Source organism: Hydra vulgaris, chromosome 10 (assembly GCF_038396675.1).
Source record: "Hydra vulgaris chromosome 10, alternate assembly HydraT2T_AEP".
NCBI classification, from domain to species: domain Eukaryota; kingdom Metazoa; phylum Cnidaria; class Hydrozoa; order Anthoathecata; family Hydridae; genus Hydra; species Hydra vulgaris.
This window is the reverse complement of record NC_088929.1, coordinates 49,342,016-49,364,491: the sequence shown is the minus strand read 5'-3', so window position 1 is coordinate 49,364,491 and position 22,476 is coordinate 49,342,016. Positions and strand designations below refer to the sequence as shown.

Genomic DNA, 22,476 nt, shown 5'->3' with positions numbered 1-22,476 from the left:
GCTAAGCTTTGTAAGTAACACAGTCAATCACTTCTTAAATAATGGTTTTCTCTTGATATTAAATTTAATCTAAGTTTTCTAAATCATAAAATAAATAATTATCAGTTAAATATTAAAAGGAAAATTTCTCACCTAAAATTAAATTTTCGCTTTTTTTTATTTTTTTATTTTACCTCTTTAATCTGAAGTTTCCTTTTTCCAATAGAATGGTTGATTCTGTTCAACTAAACTCAATTGTAAAATAAATGATTATGTTTTATCTAAATTTCTTGTAAAAGAAAACATGTTATAGTAATAGTAATATTAATTTCTGTAACAATTACAATTTTTCTAGATATAATAAAATATTTAAAAATAAATAAATCGGGGAATCCAATGCATCGTATAACTTTATCTAGGTAAACATGATTGTACGTATGGTACGTATTCTTTTTCTAACCTGAATTTGTTGCCCCATACCGAAGAAGCTTGGCCTGAACAAGTCAAGAATGATGTTGATTGTGAATTTTTGTAGCAACTAATTTGGTCTATATTTTGCTTAAATTAAATTGCTTAAATATTATTGTGTAAGATATCCTCTTGCTCTTTTTTTCTCAAATGTTGTTTCAACCCATTTCTTATAGTTTTTTTTCATCTAAAATCTTTTTAAATTGTTTGACTAATTTTGTTGCTTTTCTTTGCAAACTCAAGAATGCCCTATTAAATAGCGAAGCAATTTGCCTTCGCCTTCAACTTCAGGAACCTCTGAGCGTCTAAAACAAGTTTCTTATTTATTCTATCCATATTAAATGCCAATCATGTAGTAAAAGTTTTTGTTGCTATGGTACATTGTTGCTACGATACATTGTTGATTTGATACATTTTTATAGATTTCATTTTTTTTTTTTTTTTTGAAAAGTTTTTCTACTTTTTTTACTTATTACGTTGCAAGTAAAAACATTATTTTTTTATACAATGATTTTAAAATCTTTTTTAAACTTCTATGTTTCCCTGTTGTATGAATTCTGGGCTTTTAAAATAAAAAGATTTGTTTCTAAGCTGCTACAGTGTACAAATCAGTAGAACTTTATTGAATTAAAATTTAATTTTAAGAAGATATTTTTCCTTGATGTCGGGAATAGGTGACTCCAACTCTAATTATTTTTAACCATGAAGAGTTTGTTGTTGTTTTTAATTTCGCATAGCTTCCCGAAATTTATCGCGCAACCGAAAGCCGTGACTGGGGGCCTATTTAATATTCTAAAAAATTGCAAAGATGAAAAGCTCACATTGAAAATTTCCCAGAGAATTTTTAACTTTTTCAAATTAATCTTGTTTATTCTCTTATATTTCTAATAACTTTGTATTCTTAATGTTTTTTAAATTATAAATTTTTGTAAATAATTTTAAAACACTGAAAATATACAATGTTAAGAGTTACTAGTATTCAATGATTGATGACTGCCGTATAGGCATGAACCTTAAAGTACCATAGAAAAGTTGATTTTTCTTTGTTAATATATATGTATATCGCTCTATTTGAAATATCTTTTTAATATTGAGATTTTATAATGGAACTTAAAGTTTCATGCCATTTGGCAATCATCTGCCATATTATTCAAATGTAAAATAAAAACTGTTATAAAAAATACAAGTTTAGCGTTGCAATGGCATCTGACGTCAAGTATACGCGATCCGATATTTGCTAATCGTCGGAATCAAAGTTAGATAGTAAAAAATTTTTCCTATGCCTACAAGCAGAAACCAATTCACTTTTTTTGTTAAGTAGTAATCAACTATCAAAAGACATAATAAAATATTTTTCATTGATGCAAAGGTTACACTTTTTTGTAGATGGATTATAAGATTGGCATATTTTAATTATGTTCCACTTAATTATAGGCATGTTACCTGCGTCTTTATTTTTCCAGATCTCCTGGGAAAGTTCTGTATCATTCCTATATATGGGTTACACTAAATGATTTAAGGTGGTTTGCAAATCTGAGCTTCAATGCGTTTCCACTAATACTGATGTAAGATTTTTCCGTAAGACTGGGATTAGGTGATGCTAAAGTTGCTTTATGTACAACAGTTTTTGATAGACATAGGTTATTTACCAGGTTTGCAGTTTTCTTAATGCAGTTCCAATTTATATCATTAGCGGTGAGTATGTTGCGCAAAATTTGTTGGTTGTGTGAATTAATAATTGATAGAATATTTGGCATGCAACTGTAACTAATTTTTATTTTGCTTCTGTTGAAAATTTTGTGGAGCTTATTATGTAATAAAAAATGCAAGTCAATCAAGTTTAAAAGGCGTCCAATTTTTTTCACCAAGTTTTTACTGAAAGGAGGATTAAACCATATTATATTTCTTTTTCGTTTATTAGTTTATTAGTATTAGAAGGATTTAGATTTGAATGATATTGGAGATTGGTGTGAAATCCAGACTTTTCTAATGCATCTTTATTAATAGGAGCAGTCTTTTGGAAAATTTTTTCGCTTGAAGAATTGGAAGATAATCTATGTTCAATTGAGGTTGGTAATTATTTTAAAATGGTTGGTGGATGGTTGGAACTAGCATGGATAAAATTTAACGCACTATCAGGTTTATGGTTAGGTTAAAAAGTGTAGTTATTAAGATTAAATGTAACATCAAGGTAATTAACAATTTTCATATTAGATCGAATGGAAATACAGAGGTTATTTCGTTTAAATATTTGAGTAAAATGCTTCTTAATTTTTCCATTTTTGAACCGCTTGCGTTTTTAAACACGGCTAAGCCACCGTCTCTATATAAATCCAAAATCAGATTTTTTATAAAATTGCGAAATCTGGTAGAGAAGAAAAATACCAACTAACTTGCACACTTCCGCGCCGTCAAATGCGCCCATAGTAACATCAAACAAACCGCTCGATTTTTTAATCCAAACTTTATCATTGGTAAATAATAAAGACTTACGCGCGTGAAGAATTAAAGATTTATGATCAGAATCAATGGAAACGTATTGTTCTGCAAAGTTTATGGAGTCAATAAATAGCTTTTCATTAATAGAAGGGTAAAAGTCAATGATGTCGAAAAAAAGGAAGTTATAAAAAAGTTTTGTCATTGATGTTTTTGAACCAATTTATTACATTTTGTGTACTATTCCACTGATTTAATTGCAAAATATTTCTTAGGTTGGTGTTAATATCTGATAAAATATGTTTACTTATTCTACCAACTTCATTCTTAGCTGGCTTAATTAGACGAACATTAGGATTATTTAAAAAATTAGGTTTATGTTCTTTTAATGTAATGAAACAATTGGAAGAACTGTTTATATTGATTTTGTTAAAAACGTCATGATTCTTCAGAATAGTTTTATTATTACTATTATTATTAATATCATTCATACCGTTAGACTGGTGATTTATGAAGAAAAATGCCTTCCGTCGCGTCCTTTTAATCAATATCTCAGTTTTTTCAAGCAATCGCAATTTATATTCTTTATTTGATGGTATAGGTATATTTTTTATTGAATAATTGAAGTTAATTTTCTCCATTTTTAACGACTTGAGAAGAGTGCTCAACAGAAGGAGTAATAAATCTTTTTAAAAAAATAGATCAAGTAATATTAAAACATTTTAAATGAAATAATACAACTTTATAATGGAAATTAAAGTTTCATGCTATTCGGTAATCATCAGCCATATTATTCAAATATAAATGGGTAGTGATCTATTATATTTGACAAAAAGTGTTTGAAAATCTTATGTTATGGTTTGCATACTTTTATATTCTTTTAAATAATTATACTTTATAAATGCCAAAAAGTGTTGTGTATATGGCTGCAAAACTAATTATCAAAGTACCAAAAACAATAAAAGCTTTGAAAAAATACCAGTTTATCTTTTTCCTAAAGATAAAGAACAAACAAATATTTGGATAAAAAGTATTTTAAATTCTAATCTTTTAGTTTCAGATGAAACTGTTATTTACCAATTACATTGGACAACAGTTTTCGAAAAAGTTACTGTTCAAGGAAAACAAAGACCGAAAATGCCACCATCTGTATGGCCAGGAATACCTTCAAGTCAAATACCTACACCATTACCACGTCATCGCACAACACAGAAATCTTTAAGCGTTGTTAAAAATGTTAGAACTGATGAGCTTAGCACTTTTTTATTGGCTGATACAGCGACATATTGATTTTTAAAATGTTTTATTTTAAGACATATGACTGAAAAAATAATAAATGTTCAATCTATTACGTGTTATGAAGGTATTTCTTGTTGAAATTTTTGAGAATTTATATTTTGAAACATTTCATTGTGGAATAAAATGTTTTATAAAAAGTTTGTGTAAAAATTACATAAATATTGTTGACTAATTGTCAAAGTTTGAGAAAATGCTACATTTTTAAAATGTCATAGAAATAGATCATAAGAAAAACATTATTCAGCAACAAATATCAGTTATGTCTGCAAAGCTTATTGAAAAAAAAACTATAAATCAGATACAATTATATGTAGTTTTGAATCTTTTTTCAATATCTTGTGCTTTATAAATAATAAACTAAGAAACGATTTTCAATTGCTATTAGTTAGTACTTTTTTTTTGAAAGGTTTGGCGTAAATTTTATTATACATCTGTACAAAAACCACAGAACATTTAAAATATTTAGTTGATATGTATTAAGAACATTCATATCTAATAAAACTGGCATTAGTATAACAATCTTTAAAGTTTATAAGGCATAAGCTAGATGCTTCTGTTGCCGACAATGAGAATCTATTTGCTGTTAGCACTACCCAATGCAACATATGCAGAATTTATACGGCATTGAATTAGTGAGAGATAAAGTTGAATTAATGCCTGTTTATTTAGAAAATTTCTTGCTTTATGCAATACTCCAACTTTTTTTGAAACTTTTTTTGTTGCACAAAATTTTGGTTTGATCTTTCTATGTAAGATTTTTATCAATAAAAACACCAAGGAAAATAACTTTTGATTGCTTTATTTGAATATTGTCAATATTTAAGGCATATTATTCGGTAAAATATACTTTTTGGATTTTGGATGAAATAAAGTCTATTTAGTTTTTTTTATTTTTATTGATAGTTTATTTGGCTTAAACTAGTTAGAAAATTTAATTAGCTCTATATACATGTTAATTATGCTAATTATGTACACGTTATAAAAATGTTTTAAGATTACAAGACAGAAAAAGGTTGGTGTCGCCAGCAAACATTACTGTCATTAAATTTGAGGCATTATGAAGATCATTAACATAAATGAGAAAAATAAGAGGTCCTAGGTCTACTAGTGCCTCTCACATTTTTTATCTAGTAACTTTTTTTTTCACATTTTTTTTTAGTAACTTTTTAGAGGAGGATACATCAATTTGAACAAAATGCTTACAATTGCTAAAATAACTTTTTAGTAATTTTAGAAAATTTCCACGGGTTCCGTAGTTTTTAAGTTTTTGTTTAAAATCTCATCATCTAAGATCTCATGATCGTATGAAAGGCTTTTGATATATTAATGAAAACTCTAAAATTAAATTGTGATATCTCAAATGAAACCTCAATACTTCTAGTCAGGTGAAGTATTGCGTGTTTAGTTAAATTTTTTTTTTTTAAACCCATATTGACTGGTATTTAAAGGGTTATTCATTATTATAAGCGTGTTTCTTTTTTCTTAGATGCGTATTTATTCATTCTTATACGCGTTTTAAAAAAGTTTAAAAAAAGTTTTTTCAAAACAAATTGTTCTGATTTCCTGGTAGAGGAGTTTAAGAATACTTAAGAAGAAGAATTTTTACATTTGATGATGGTTTATTTAATATACAAACTTAAATAGACCTTAAATTATCTTTTTCTTACTTAATTTACTATAAGTTCTGTGTTTAGTTTTATTATCAAATTTATTGATTAATTAAATTATTATTTATCTAATTAATTTGCAAGCAAAATTAACAGAATTTTGAAGGAAAAACTTATTTATTTAAATAAAACTGTTTTTAATGTGTACACCAACAGCACATATGATTATTTGCTAAGTGGTGCGCCAACAATTATACAATCGTTAGCAAATCGTGGCAAGAATGTTAGTTTGATTTTTACTGTTTCAACAATGATGTGCTGACTTTTAAAATAAAAACTGAAGATTTGAATGCAGATTTAATTTGTATTTTCATTACTACAATCTTGGCACTAGCGATTAGGAATGTATATGTGAAAGCGCCGGTGCATGTTATGGACAGGTGTAAACTCCACTGGAGTCTTTCTGTTAGGCAAACACTAACCTCTCATGGCATAGCTGTTAAGTATCTGCCAGCATACATGCCTTTTCTTTTTTAAAGCATACTTAAAAACAGGGAGAAAAGTCTTGAAATACGGACGGGGTAATCAGGAAACTTAAAAATATTGTGGATACTACAGAGTTTAATTCCATTTTACAACCATATGCGTAGTAGTATAAAAAGGGCATTCCAAGCCAAAATTTTTTCAACCATATACCTATCCATATTCTCATATCATATTTCAACTATATCCCTAACTATAAACTCAAATCATATTTCAGCTATAAACATATCTATATTCTCATAAGTCATTTCAATCATTTCAACTGAGCCAAAATAATATATATAACAACCATAGTACATTAATATATTGTGGTTACAAACTCTCTTACAAACTCTGAGCTATTTTTTGTAATTTTAAATCAATTTTTCAAGCTATAATTTCGTAATTGAAATCTCATTGAGGTCTTACGCATAAATGAAATCTAGCTCAAGCGTAATAGTAAATTACTCCTTTTAAATCAGACTTACCAATTCTTTATTATCAACTCATGAGTTGAACGAATCAGGATACCCATACCACTTTACTAATGATTTGTTTTTAAGTTTGCGAATAACTTTTTCAATCCTAAATATGCTTTGATCAGTTTTTTGCATTTCTTGTTCGTAAAAAGTACCTTGTATTTCTTGATTATTATCGTCAGTTATTTTATACGTTGGTGGATCTGTGAACTGAATCTGTGACACTGTAAAAACTTCTTCAGTCCATCTCGGTGTGTATCCTTTTTCAAACGTTCCTTTCTTTTTAGTTATCCTAATTCTATCACCAATTGAAAACTTTGGTCTTACAGACTCTGATCGTACATTTCCATTTAGATTGAACCAAACAATATTTTCATTCTTATTATCGCTAGCCTTAACTGGTATCATTTTAATTGAAGAATGCTTTGTGTTGTTGTATTTATTTACCATTTCATCTAAAACGTCGATATATTTTTTAGTAGAATTAGCTAAAAATTACTTAAACATTTTATCTTTCATTGTTCTATTTCAACGTTCAACTACACAACTTTTTTCTTCATTTTCAGTTGAGTATAACTCAACACCTAGCGCTTTAACATGCTTATTATAAAATTCTAAGCCTTTATCTACCCATATTTTTTGACACTTTCTTTCTTGGAAATTCGAAGAACTTTTAGGTCTTTCAGATCCATGTAAATTCGATGAATTTTTTAAAGATTTTATTTAAAGCATTAGCAACATCAACTTCAATTTTACTCTTCAATGGAACAATCCATCCATACTTTGAAAAAACATCTATCACCATTGATAAGTATTTTATACCATCATTGAATTTGAAGGAAGATTGCATGTCAACTAAATCAGCAGCTCATATTTCATTGATTCCATTTACAATCACTTTTCTTTTTCTGAAATGTTTTACAACTGGTCTATGAAGTTCGTTTGCATGTTTGTCAGTCCATTTCGGATCCATAAGAATTAAATCCTTTGGATCCATAAGATTTACTTCTTTATCCTCTTCTTTTTTACCGATAATTTGTAGTTTTTTTAAGTAGTTTCAACACCTAATTCATATGGGTCTGAAAGACCTAATCCAAACTTTGCTTTAGATGATATAATAGATTTTATAATACCTCGTTCAATTCTTTCACGTATTGTTGGATTTTTTATAGAATCCATTTCTTCGATCATAATTTTATCAGCTAAATTTCTTTTTGCGGTATCATCGAAATATTTATAAGCAAGATTGTGATGGTAAGCTGCATTATCAACTCTATCAATAGGTTTACTCCATTCTTTATACGCGTCAGTAGAACTTAATCGTTCATCTAAATTAGTGCCAGGACCTGCAAAGTTCATTCCAGGTAAATGGTATTATTCGACCATGGTAGTTTTATTTTACGTGTTGCTGAATTAAACGAACTCACCAAATCTCTTCCTTTTTTTGATGATACAAATTGAGTTTTTAATTTTCCACAAACAGCCCAAATTCCGCGTTGCATATTTCTATTGTTTTTACTCACAACATTTTGCAAGTTTAGTGTATTTGTTTTGTTTCTACATTTAACGCAGTACATTTTTATATATATAGAAATTTTTATATATAAAAAATTAAAATCTTGTATATAAAAATGGACATTGAACGTTTGTCATTGAATGAAAATGAAAATAAACGAAATAATAGTAAAATGTTACCAAAAAGTATAAGAGGAATTATTGTTGGAAAGTCGTGTTGTGGAAAAACTAATTTATGATTAAACCTACTTTTAAGACCTGGTTGGTTAGATTATAATAATTTACAATTTTTTGGAAAGTCTCTTTTTCGACTAGAATACAAATTATTAAAAAGATCTTCTGAAAAAAAATTACCAAAAGAAGTTATTCTTAATCTATTTAGGTTTTACGATGAAATACAAAAATCAAATGCAAATCCAGATTTTGTAATTGAAAAAGTTTCAAAAAATTTGAAAGATAAAGCAGATATGGAGTGCAAGTTTTTTGAAACAGCTGATGATGTACTAGATCCTGAAGATCTTGATAGTAGATGGAATAATTTAATGATATTTGATGATATACAATTAACAAATGAAGATAAGTGTGAAAAATATTATACAAGAGGAAGTCATAGTAATATAAATTGTTTTTATCTAGCAAAAAATTATTTTAAGTTACCTAGGCAAACTATACGAGAAAATTCAAATTTCATATGTTTATTTCTTCAAGATTCAAAGAGTTTAAATCACATTTATTATGATCATGTTTCAAGTGATATGACAAAAGATGAGTTTAAAAGTTTTTGTAATAAAGCTTGGTCAGAGCCTCATGGATTTGTTGTTATAGATTTATCTTCTAAAAAAGATAATGGAAAATATTGAAGTGGATTAGATAATTTTTATTTTCCATCTAAAGTTTAAAATAATTTTTTTGTATATAAAAAAATGTATATAATATTGATGATAAAAGTTGTCATATAAAAGAGAAGTTTGCTTCTATTATACAACTAAGTGAAGATAAAAGATTATGAAATGGCATTAGTTGGTCTTGATACATTCTACAGTTTTCCAAATGTTGATTCTTCAAATAACAATTTTAGATATAGTTCAGATAATGGAGCAACTTGGATAGATATAAACATTTTAGAAGGTAGTTATGAGATTGATGATATAAATAAGTATATTGTGGAAAAAATTACTGAAAATAGTAAAATTATTAATGGAGTTGAAACTAGTATTATATTTTCAGCAGATAATAACACATTGAAAACAACTTTAAATATTGAAGCTGGTTATAAAGTTGATTTTACACCTATAAACTAAATTAGATCTATTCTTGGTTTTAACAGTCAAGTATATTCAACAGGGTCTCATGAATCAGATAATATAGTAAACATTTTAAGTATTAATAGTATAAGTGTAACAAATGACATAATGGCATCATCCTATGTAAATGGAACAACAGAAAACGTTATATATTCATTTTTCCCAAGTGTATGTCCTGGATATAAAATTATTCAAGAACCATTAAACTTAATTTACTTACCAATAACACTAAAAACAATTTCAAAGATGGAGACTAAATTGGTTGATCAAGATGGAAATCTGACAAATTTACGAGGAGAAAAATTAGCTATTAGATTTCATATAAGAGAAAAATAATAATCTATTTTTTTTATAATGCATATAAAAAACAAAACAAAATGAGTACATATACTTATATTAAAGTAAATCTTTCACAAAGTCAAATAGAAAAAATTAAAAATGCAATTGAATGTGGTATTGGAGCTAGTATTAAGTTATCGCATTCAGATTTAAATGGTGAGCATGTATTAGCTGTAACAACAACACAATTGAATAAAATTAGAAAAGCATATGAAAAAGGTACTGGTGTATCAATTAATTTAAGTAAAACTCAACTAGTACACAATTCTAAAATAGAGGGTGGATTTATTGGTGCACTTTTATCGTTTCTTAATACTTTAGCATCAAGAGTTATACCATCACTTGCAACAGGACTGCTTTTAGGAGTAGGCCAGCAGCTGGATCAACTTTGATTAATAAAATTGCTGGAAATGGTATTGTGTACATGAAAAAGAATGGACAAGGAGTTAAATTAACATGTGGGGGTTCTGGTTTATATTTGAAACCATGGAGTAAAGGAAGTTCTGTAGGTGATGGTCTGTACTTGCGTGCTGGAAATGGTTATACTCCCACAGTTTCAGGTTTATTATTAGGACCAAATTCTCCATTTGCTAATATTCCATTTTTGAATATGATTTTGCAAAAACTCAATATAAAATTTATAAATAATAAAATGTCAAATAACATGCCAGTGCATAAATTTATAAACAAATATAAAAATCCCGAACCATTTCCAATAGTTTTTAAACCCCATAAAAATTTACAGCATCCTGCAATATTAATAAATGGAAGATATGATGTATTTGCGCAACAAGACATTAATATAAAATTTTTATCACAGCAAAATGTTGTTTTAAAGTTTGGCATATTTGTAAGAAAAGGTGTTGCATTATTTTCATTAAAACATGAACTTAGATTAGTGAAAAGATTGGAGATTCTAATTTGCAGATAGACTTGTCAAAATTGTACAAGCCATTAATTGATAGTCAATCTGGAATAAAGGAGGATATATCTAAATTGCAAGATCAAGCTAATCAATTTGCTCTTACCTTTTCAAATGCATATCCTAAAATACTTACTTATGAATCTAAAGAAATAATGCCTTCTGATGAGAAAAAAATTTTAAAGTTGGGAAAAATTGCAACAGACTATCTTAAGATGTATACTTATAGTAAAAAATCTACAGACACTACATTTGGAATACATTCTAAAGAGGGTAAATTTTTTATAGGAAAAGTCCCAATATTATTTAATAATGATGATATAGATATAAACGGAATAAAATGCATTGGTACTCCTGGTCTTTGGGAATTACTAACAAAGTCTAATCCTAATAAGGAAATATATAATATAGATGATCTTCACAATTATCGAGATATAATAATACAAACAGATGCAATTAAGGAAAACCAAAGTCATCTCGGAGTGAAAAATACAAAGAAATAATAGCCCCAATTTAAAGAGAATTAGAAAACTTGAATCAAAGGGAACAGGAATAGGACCAATAATTCTTCCTAGCGATCCTATTGCACTATTTGATAGGCTTGAATTACGTATAGCTGCATCGAGAGCAGGTAATACTGGATCAAGAAATGAAGCTGTTGCAATTTGTGATGAATTGTTAAGACAAGGTGTTATGAATAGTGATCAGTATAAAGCAATACAAAATAATCTAGCAATATGGTAATATTAATATGATAATATGAATATGATAATATGAGTAAAAAAAAATAAAAAAAATTGCATACATAAAAATGTTATATGTTAAAAATAAGAGATATGTTAAGAAGCGAGTTGTTGGAGGAAGTGGTATATTTGACAGTTTAATAAATTTATTTAAACGAGCAGCATCATCAAATGTAACAAGAGTGTCGTCAGCTATGTTGAAGAGGTTAGCTGGTTTAGGAAACTGCAATAATTGCTGTAAATTAGCAGGGAAGAACTTTCAACATCAGCAATAGAAGCTGCTAAAGATGTCGCAGTTGAAAAGGAAAATAATTAATTAAAAAAACATCTTGTAAAGTTTCACAACCAAATACAATCATTATTAATAAAATTAATGACATAATCTCAAATCTAAATAAAAGAGCTGATGAAGTTACACCAAATATAAATAATATAATGATGATAAAATCAACAGCTATAAGATAGAAGATCTAGTAAAAAAAAGGCCGCGGCCTTCGATTGGCTTAATTTTTTTATATTTATTTTCCATTTAAAAAAAAAAAATCTATATATAAAAAATGGCAACTTCTGATGTATTAAATTGTACAGAAATTCCAACTGTGGACGATGGAATTGAAAGATTTGAATTCCATGAATACGAACCAGTAGTTCGCACAAATCTAAAAAGCGCTGGAGAAATAAGAATTAACATTGAGCAACAAGATTTGTTCACACTTCCATCTGAGGCTTATCTCTTGTTTAAAGGAAGACTTCTTAAACTTGATGGGACAGCTTATGTAATGCAGATGTAGTGTCACTCACAAATAATGGTATTATGCACTTATTTAGTCAAATATCATATCAATTATCAAACCAAGAAAAAGAGTCAGTTTATTATCCAGGTCAAGCAACAACAATATTAGGAATGCTTAAATACCCAAATGACTTTCAATTAGCACAAGGATTAAATCAAATGTTGTACAAAGATTCTTCAACAACAACAATTGATAACACAGGGTTTACATTAAGACAAACATTTATAATTCAGAAAACCACTACAAAGGGAAGGTTTTCATTTTGTATACCTTTAAGACACATTTTTGGATTCTGCGATGATTACAACAAAGTTATTTACGGATTTAAACATACACTAACTCTTGTTAGAAAAGGTGATACCGATGCAATTTTTAGAAACGCTCTTGCAGCTTCAAGAAAAGTTAATCTTGATAAAATATCATTGTTCATGCTACATGTGGTTCCATCAGATTTAGAGAGAGTTAATCTTTATAAAAGTATTGAATCAAAAGTGACACTTCTAGTAACTTTTCGCGCAAAGCAGTGTGATACTATAACTGTTCCACAATCTACAACGTTTTCTTGGAGACTTAGCGTAAAGACATCTCCAGAAAAACCAAGATACATCATTGTTGAATTCCGAACAAATAAGGATGGAAATCAAGAAGTTAATTCTTCGATATTTGATCATTGTGACTTGAAAAATATGTACATTATGCTTAATCAAGAAAGATATCCAGCTGTTGACTATAACTTATCATTTCCAAATCATCAATTTTTAAGAGCTTATAGAGATGCATCTGTATTTAGTGAAAAATTATATGGAATGAACGATTTGATAACACAAAGCAACATAACTCCTTCAGACTATAAAGATTTATACCCACTTATGGTTTTTGATGTTAGTAGACAATCAGAAAAATTAAAATCATCAGTAGAAGATGTTCAAATTAAAGAAACATTTAATGAAGCTGTTCCAGCAGATACTGAAGCGTTCGCTGTTGTAATATCTGATAAGTTTTTACACTTTCAATCAGATGGAAACAATTGAACGTTGTTTATTAACTTTTTTTTTGAATTTATTTAAAAAAAATTTTATCTTTATATAATAAAAATGTATTATACAAGGTAAAACTTGCAGAAGTTGTTAAAAGAAAATAATATTTCACAAACATCTAAAAATTATGTCACATTGTAAATGACTGCTGTAGATAATGGGTTGATAGATAAAGAATCAATCATGTCAAAAGCAACAGAAGCAACTGATGAGAAAAGACCAGTTGGAAGACCTAGAATACATCCAGTAAAAGAAGAGAAAAAAGAAATAGATCCAAAACATGAAAGATTAAGAACAATAAAGAAAAAACCAGTCACTATTAAATTAACAAACATGGAAACAGGAGAAGAGACAGTATATAAATCCTTATATAGTGCTATGACTATGACTGGGCATGGATATAGATATCTTGAATTACGTGATGGGAAGATTGATAATGCTTATAAGATTGAAATATTAAATTCAGAAAAACTAAAAAAAAATCTTGATATATAAAAAATGGGATCTAATAATTTATCTGCAAATCCAAATGCAATTGAATTATTAAAAAATAATTTAGATAAAGTAGTCACATCTATCCAGAAATCCAAATGCTATTGAAATATTAAAAAATAATTTAGATAATGTAGATTATCTTTATCTTTAAATATGTATGCTTTATCTTTAAATCCTAATGCGATTGAATTATCAAAACATAATTTAGATAAAGTAGATTGGTATTGGTTATCTTCAAATCCTAATGTGATTGAATTATTAAATAATAATTTAGATAAAGTAGATTGGACAGAGTTATCATATAATCCAAATGCTGTTAAATTGTTAAAAGATAATTATGAAAAAATAAATTGGAACAGTTTATCTTCTAATCCAAATGCAATTGAACTATTAAAAGATAATTTAGGTAAGGTAAATTGGTTTATGTTATCTAAAAATCCAAATGCGATTGAATTGTTATCTTACATAAATAAAAATTCTGAAAAATTAAAAAAAAATAAAATCTTGTCATATAAAAATGGATATAGAGTATCTACTTGATGAGGCTTTTCCAGATATAATATCTTTAAAAATTTTAACATTGACAATTACAAAAGATCAAGAGATTGCAAAATATCGAAATACTACTTATTAAATACTATTATTCTTATGGATACATAACCATAAATTAATGAATGTAGCAGAACCTACAAATCTAAATGATGTTGCTACAAAGTATTATGTTGACACAATAATACCTAATCCTAGCAGTTTAGAAATAGTACCAAATTCAAGTTTAACATGCATGGGAGTAAAATCCCAGACTCTTGAACCAAATACAGGTACTGATGGAACAGCAATTTTTATTCAAAATAGTGGTCCTGGTATTCTCAGAAAACTATGGTTAGAATTTAAAGGAACAAATCCTTATGGAAGTGTATCAAGTAACGTATTTATTAGGATATATGCAGATAATATACTTTACATAGGAAGTATTGGAATAAATACTATAGGTTTAGCTTGTGATTTATTATTTGCTCCACTTGGTGGACCATTTTATACTAACTCTTTACAAGGTTGTAATATGCATTCTAATATTGAATTAGGAGGATACTTTACACTCGATTTACCATTTAAAACTAATCTAAAAATTGAATTATACAATAAAACTGAAAATCCACTTACATATTGGTTGCAACCTTTTATTACAATAAGTTCAACACAACAAGCAAATATTTCATTAACACCCCCATTTATTTCAGATCTTAAACTATACTCATCCACATTTAGGTATTTGGACACAACTTATGGTAATGAATATATATTATTGAACACTGCAGGTAATAGAAATGGTGTTTACTTAAAATATATTAGAATGCATATTATCGGTAAATCTGGAAGTTAGTGGGAATCAAGAGTACGCATGTATGACGCAATTAATTCTCCTGTAAATAATAACTCAGTTATTCAACCTTGGACACCCTATAACTATAGTAAATATACAATATTTCCTGGATATGACAATAATAGCAGATGTATATACTGCTCATCTGGTTTAGTAGATTTTTATCTTTATTCGCAGAATAGCTCTCATATTACCTCATTTGCTAATAAATCATCTGGACTATTGTATCAATCAAAACCAAAAATTGATTCTACAACTACAATCTCATTTAACAGAAATTTTGGTAAAAATGACTCCATGCCTAGCGTTACTAATGGTAGAAGATTAGTTGTAACAATAAACTCTGGTGATGAGCAAGTTGTGAAATCTGGAAGTTTTTCTGATTTAAAAGGAGTAATTTACTATTACGCTTGAGCTAGATTTCATTTATGCGTAGGACCTCAATGAGATTTCAGTTATGAAACTATAGCTTGAAAAATTGATTTAAAATTACAAAAAATAGCTCAGAATTTGTAAGAGAGTTTGTAACCACAATATATTAATATATTATGGTTGTTATATATATTATTTTGGCTCAGTTGAAATGATTGTAATGACTTATGAGAATATAGATATGTTTATAGTTGAAATATGATTTGAGTTTATAGTTAGGGATATAGTTGAAATATGATATGAGAATATGGATAGGTATATAGTTGAAAAAATTTTGGCTTGGAACGCTCTTTTTATACTACTTGTAGGTACAGAAATTTAGCGCTGGTTCGGCAACCATTTTTTAAATAAATAGCAGTGGCAACAACCTAATTTATATTTTGAACATATCTATATAAAAACATAAAAACCTATTCATTGTTTATATAAAAACAATGAATAGGTTTTTATGTTTTGAACGTCACTTTAAATATCGGTCTAACTTTAGCGATCTTTAATTGGTCAGCAAATATTCCTTGAACAAGGAATTTTAATTGAACAACTAAAGACCTGGTATAGTTTAATTATTATGATCTTGTAAGATCCAATAATAATGTTACCATTTATTGTATCCGTACATCTCGCTTTATTGGTTTTTAGCATTTTATAAGCTCATTCAAACTCTTTAATGGAAACTTTTTTCTTTAATGGAAAGTTATTTGTAGTCAATAGTTTATTAATTAAATTATTAGTGCAGAAATATGAGATGGTTAAAATAGTTTGTTGCGTTAGTTATAATTGGAATATTTGGTTTGGACCAACAGTTACAAAATAGTTATTTATCTGATTTGCTACATCTTTTGAATTATATAAAAAGTCATCATTGTTTTTAATAACATTTGGTAAGTTCCATGTTTTAATCTTATGATTGCCAGTATTTCATTTGAAATTTGTCATTTGTGCTTTGTGTTATGTTTAAACTTATCTAGTAAGTTTGAGTAGTATTTTTTTTTTTTAATTTTTATTTGATTTTCTAAATGCTTCATATCATTTTAATAAGTTGTCTAATTTCTATCACTTTTTGATTTTAAACTTTTTTAGTCTTACTTTGTATTGAGGAAAGTTAGCGTTATAAACTTAAGAAAATGATTTAAAGACCGAGTTATAAACTAGATTTGCTTCAGATAAAAAATTTTCACATAAAAAATTTGCCTAAAATGAAAAATTATCGCTGCGCTGAGGCATTATGTAGCGTGGCGTTAGCATTTATTTAAACTTAGATTATAGTTTGGAAATATGTTTACATATTTTGATAAAATGTTTTCCAAATGATGCCCATTGTTTGTTTTGACCTGACGTCATACAGCATTTTCAATAGCTTTTCTTAGAATTTAGTATTCTAACCTATTAACTTCTTTTCGGATATTGGTTGTATACTCTTGGTTGGTGCTTGGAGTATTGGCGCACACTTTACTCTTTAGGTAACTCCTAAGAAAAAAATTGGGAAACTGGGCCAATTTTTGAGATAAATTAATTTTCAACCGATTATCTGGTCTGTGATTTTAACGATGTTTTTTTTAAACTACGAAGGTTTTTTTTTTTAAATTAGCAATCAATAAGTTTTCCAAGCATTCATCTAAGCTTTTTTTTTTTTTTTTTTTTTTTGGCATATAAATTTATTCATGTCGTTAGCCATAATATAACTACAAATAGCAGGGGCAAGAAGAAGACATAATTGGTCTTATTACCAAGCCCCTTAGTCTGTACCGTAAATATAAAACAACAAAAATTAAAAAACGTTACAATATAAAATGTAAAACGTTTTCCTAAAGACTTTATAAAATATAAATCATCGGTCCTAAAGTCCTACTTTTGATTTTGTATTGGTTAAGGTGGCTACCCACTATTTAAATAAAATCTTTAAATGAACCCTTTTATTCCCCCACATTTAAACATTTCAATTGCATTGGAATCAAATAAGACAAAAAAACACAAAAAATTTATAATTTTAATATTACGTCATTAATTATGCGCATAATTAACTCAAAAATAGTATATTTTCTAACAAGGATAACTAGTTGCAGAGTTTTCCAAATTAAGTGAAACTTTTCAAAAACCTTGCTTCTTATATGAACTGTGTGCTGAGTCAAAAATAAAACTGATATTTTTATTTAATTCTCTGAAATATACAATTTAGTTTAAATCCCTAAAAAATGGCCCATTGACCCAAATATTAATTTAAATGGGATACCATAGTATATATATTTTTGACTCAGCACATTTATCTAACTAAGTTTTATCTCTGAAAAAAATTTCAAAGAAAAATATTCAATAAAACCAAAGATAAATGTTGACATTGAAGGCTTGATTAACTGCTCTCTTATTGTATGATTTTTCCCAGATCATCATCAGTGCATCATGGACAGCAGGTATGAAACCATATTTTAAATACTCTTCCGAGTACTGCCAAATTTTTTTCTTGTTTGTACTACTCATAGGCCAAAAAATGAATTTTAAAATCAATTAAATTAAATTAAAAATATATATTTTGTAATGTTTTGTATTCTTATTTATTATTGAAAGAGAATCCATATTAGTTTTTGTATTATACTTATTTCTATATTTGAATATTAAATTATAAACAACTAGTTATATATAAACTGTGTGTAGTCTTCTCGACTTGTTTAAATGAGAATTCCTCATGCGGAATTAGTCTCTCAAGGAAATACTTTCGCAATAAGTTTTCGTGCATTTCTCCAAAGGGAATTGCTTACTCCGCAATCACTAATCGTTATTCTGAACTAGCGTTTGAAATGATTATCCGAAGGGAATCGTTTTCGTAACAATAATTACATATTTCTTTATCTTTCTATGAGGCATCTAAATTCTAAATAATTAATTAAATATATTTACAATTATATTTACTTACCAATTATATTTAAATATCACTTATATTTTTTTATAAAATGTATTAAAAATTTGAAAACAACGATAAATTTGAACAACTGCTTTTATTTCTAGTAGGCACAGCACTGCTGTTATAAGCACAGCACTACTTTTATTTCAAATTAACGGTAACGCATATTAGCTTTCCCAATCAAATCCGAGTTTTCCGAATTAGTTTTCCGAATCCTGGTTTGCCGTAGCAAATCTTAGTTTTTCAAATGCATTCCAGCGAAAAAATTTTGCATAATGAACTTCATAATGGACGTTTCCAGGAGATTCGACTATGTGGTTAAATTTAGACTGAAAAAGTCCTTTTTTTTTTCGATTGCCCCTAAACAATTAAATTGCCCTCTGAAAATTTGCTACGTCCCACGTTGGGAAACACTGATATAACGTATACTACAGCGTTCTAGCAAGTTTTGTTTATAACTTCAATTGATAACAATTCAAAATCATGCGTAACAACAAAATATTTTTTGCGTAGTTTGAAATCTAAAAAGTTGTTGAAAAAATGCACAATCCTCCACCTATTTTTTTAGAGTCTCTAATTTGATGAAAAACTTTATAATTATTAAGTTGAAAATAAGAGTTGTTTTCAATTTCCTTGTCACGGCATTATGTTTCGGTTAGAAATAATTTGAAAGTTAATTTTTAAAATTTAAAAAAAGAGCATTTTCCACCGTTGGGTGGCATCGATCATGGTCATCATATTTTGAAATTTAGATTTGGGTATGAAAATAGGTCTAATATAATTATATCACAACAAACAATAAGAAAAAAAGATTTTATGGAAAAAGGGAAACTATGAAGCACTAAATTTGTATTTTAATAACATGGGTACAAGAACTTGAAGGGCTTGGTGTAAATGAATGTTACGAAAAATGGCTTAGAAAATATGAAATAGGGTGTGAAAAATATATATTTCAACAATGAATTTAGATAAAAACTCTTTTCAACACAAAAACAACTCACTGAGGATGACAAGTGAACTTAAAAGTATGAGTAAAGAAAAACAAAAAAGTTGGTTTAGAAACAGAAATTCAGGTTTTAAAAGTATTTTAGATGTCAATAAGTATAAAAAATTAAATAAAGATATAAAAAAATTGTCAAAAAAAGTATTCGCAACTTTGAAAGAAACTTGGCACTTAATTCAAAAAACAATCCTAAAAGTGTCTATGCTTATATAAATAACAAAACAAGATTTAAAGACTCTATCAAAGCAATAAAGCTACATAACGGTATTATAACTACTGATAATCAAGTGATAGTAAACACTCTTAATGAATTTTTTGCATCTGTTTTTATACAAGATTATTCATCAGAAGAAGTTTTAGGGAACAATCTTTTAAAAAAATGTCCTGATCCACATTTTAGTATTCCTATTATTCAGAAACATTTAAGTAATTTAAACATATAAAAATCAGTAGGTCCTGATAATATTCACCCAAAAGTTTTAAGGGAATGTTCAGAATCTTTGTCGAGTTGTTTAGCATTAATATTTCATAAATCTTTTAGTACAGAAAGTAGTCATCAAAATTATGGTCATGTGCAAACGTTGTTCCGTTATTAAAGGGTAATAAACTAGATTCAGCAAATTATAGACCAGTTTCATTAATATCAATCGTTGGTAAAATTTTGGAGCAATTTAATTGAATTGATAGAGATTGTATGATGGTGTTTCTCATTGAAAACAATTTAAAAAAATTGAATAACAAACCTGTTGGAAACATTAGATTTGATCACGCAAGCGTATGAAGAGGACCAGGGCCGCCGCGTACGGTTGTTCATATTGTGCCCCGCACAAGGGCGCCAAGTGAAAAAGGCGCCGTATTAAAATACCTTATTCTACTACGTTATAAAAGCGCGCTCATGACTTCGTGCGATGCGATCGGTGTAGATTGCTAAACTTCGTTCGATAAAGGCGTCACCGCAGCGCGCGGCATTGCACATATACACACAAATGCTCATGTGCGACGTTTGCGTAAAATGTAACGTTCATTTATGATGTTTCCGTCTAGTCAAAACAACCACCCCAGGAAAAAAAGTTCTATAGAATTTCTATAAACTTTTGAAATATATGGCCTATAAAAATTCTATAGAATTCTCTAGAACTTCTATAGAATCTCTGTTAATTTCTATAGATATTCCTATAAAACTTTTTTTTCTTCTTATTTTTCTATAGAAAAAAAAGTAATTTCTATTCAAGTTACTTTTTTCTTGAAATGGCAATTTCTATAGAAATCAATAAACATTCTATAGAAATTCTATAGAAATCTACAGAATTTCTATAGGCCATATGTTTCAAAAGTTTATAGAAATTCTATAGAAATTCTATAGAACTTTTTGTCCTAGGACTGCATTTGTCTTCTGTGTAAAACAAATATTTATTGATTTTCATCAGGCATTCATTATAAAATTTCAACGTAAGTATAATTTACAATATTAAATTATTGTCACAAAAGAATAAACGCGTGAAATTTTTCTTTTAAATAAGAAATATTGTTAAATATTTGACCTTATACCTCCCGATTCTGAAGACAGCGCTTTAACCACTGCGCCAAGGCTGATCAAGTTAGGCTTGTATTCAAATCAATACCGGAAAGGCGTAATTATAAAATTGAAAACACAGTAGGTTGAATAGGTTGAAAACTCAGTAGGTCAAAAATACAGTAGGTCAACGATTTGGTTGGTCGAAAAATTAGTGTACTACTAATTAACGTTTTAGTCAGGTGTAAATATAAAAATCAAAAATTGTCGGTTGAAAATCAAAAACGTCATAATCTCCCATTTTACAAAATTTCAAAATAAGGTTGAGTTATAGGCTACCGTTATATTTAGCCGTAAAGATCTGAGAAAAATCTATGTCAGGTCAGGTTTAGGATCATCAAAATCACGCTGGTACTACCCATACCCTGCTGCCTTGTAGGGTGTGTTTTTATTAGGAAAAGATTAGAAGAAATAAACTCGAACTTAAAAATTCCCTGCCATAGGGCTATTGGTTGAGTAAAGGCTAGGGGTGGTCTCTCGATAAAAATAATCATATTCGCTATATTTTAAATGCATGCAGCTAAAAATCCTCTACCTTGGGGCTCTTGGTTGAGTAAATGCTAGAAGCGGTATCTTGATAAAAATGCTAATCTTAGGCAGAAGTCAATTCCATCTAGCTACTGTCTTATAAAGGCCTCTTAGACAAAAACTTTAGGGGTAAACTGAATAACTATGTCGACTAGCCTCTAACCTCCTCTTCATCTATTAGGCTGGCGAAGATGTAAATTTGTGTTACGTTGTTTCCTGAATAGGACGATGAATGCTGAATCTTTTTGACTCACAAATTTTTGCTTGTGTCAATTTGATAGTGACTACGCAACTCTTTTTGTTTTCTCCTAATGAGGGTACAGCTCTTAAACTCAGTTTAATGGTTCTGAGTGCCGACTAGTAGTTGATTTTCTCGAAATCTGTGGTAGCACTCAGAGAGACTGATTCCATCAAAAACTGTAAATATTAGAGTTTTAACGGTGCCATATTGCGCATAAATGGTTTCTCTGTTAATGCTTTTAGTGTTTATTGTTGAGTTTGGAGGCTTTGGAGCCGAGGTAAAAAATTGGTTCCAGCTCCAAGCTTCGGCTCCGATAAAGTTTTTAGCTTTAGCTCCAGTTCAAGAGCAGCTCCGGAACGGTTCCAGAAGAAAAAAATTAAAGCAACAAAATATTTTATTAAATATCAGGCTTAGTGGTTATATCAAGATTGCTTGATATAAACTCAAGTGCAGAAAGGGCCTCTCTACACTTGTATGTGT

The 22,476-nt window shown here is 28.3% G+C and overlaps 2 protein-coding genes across 2 annotated transcripts; one reads left to right on the top strand and one right to left on the bottom strand.

The window, feature by feature from the left end:
* Window positions 1-6,817: 6,817 nt before the first annotated feature.
* Window positions 6,818-7,240, bottom strand: LOC136086413 (uncharacterized). The gene has a single exon (XM_065808711.1). The coding sequence runs from the start codon at window positions 7,238-7,240 to the stop codon at window positions 6,818-6,820; it is 423 nt and encodes a 140-aa protein (XP_065664783.1).
* Window positions 7,241-12,427: 5,187 nt separating this feature from the next.
* LOC136086412 (uncharacterized) lies at window positions 12,428-13,438 on the top strand. The gene has a single exon (XM_065808710.1). It carries the CDS (start codon window positions 12,428-12,430, stop codon window positions 13,436-13,438), a length of 1,011 nt encoding a protein of 336 aa, XP_065664782.1.
* The last annotated feature ends 9,038 nt before the right edge of the window (window positions 13,439-22,476 follow it).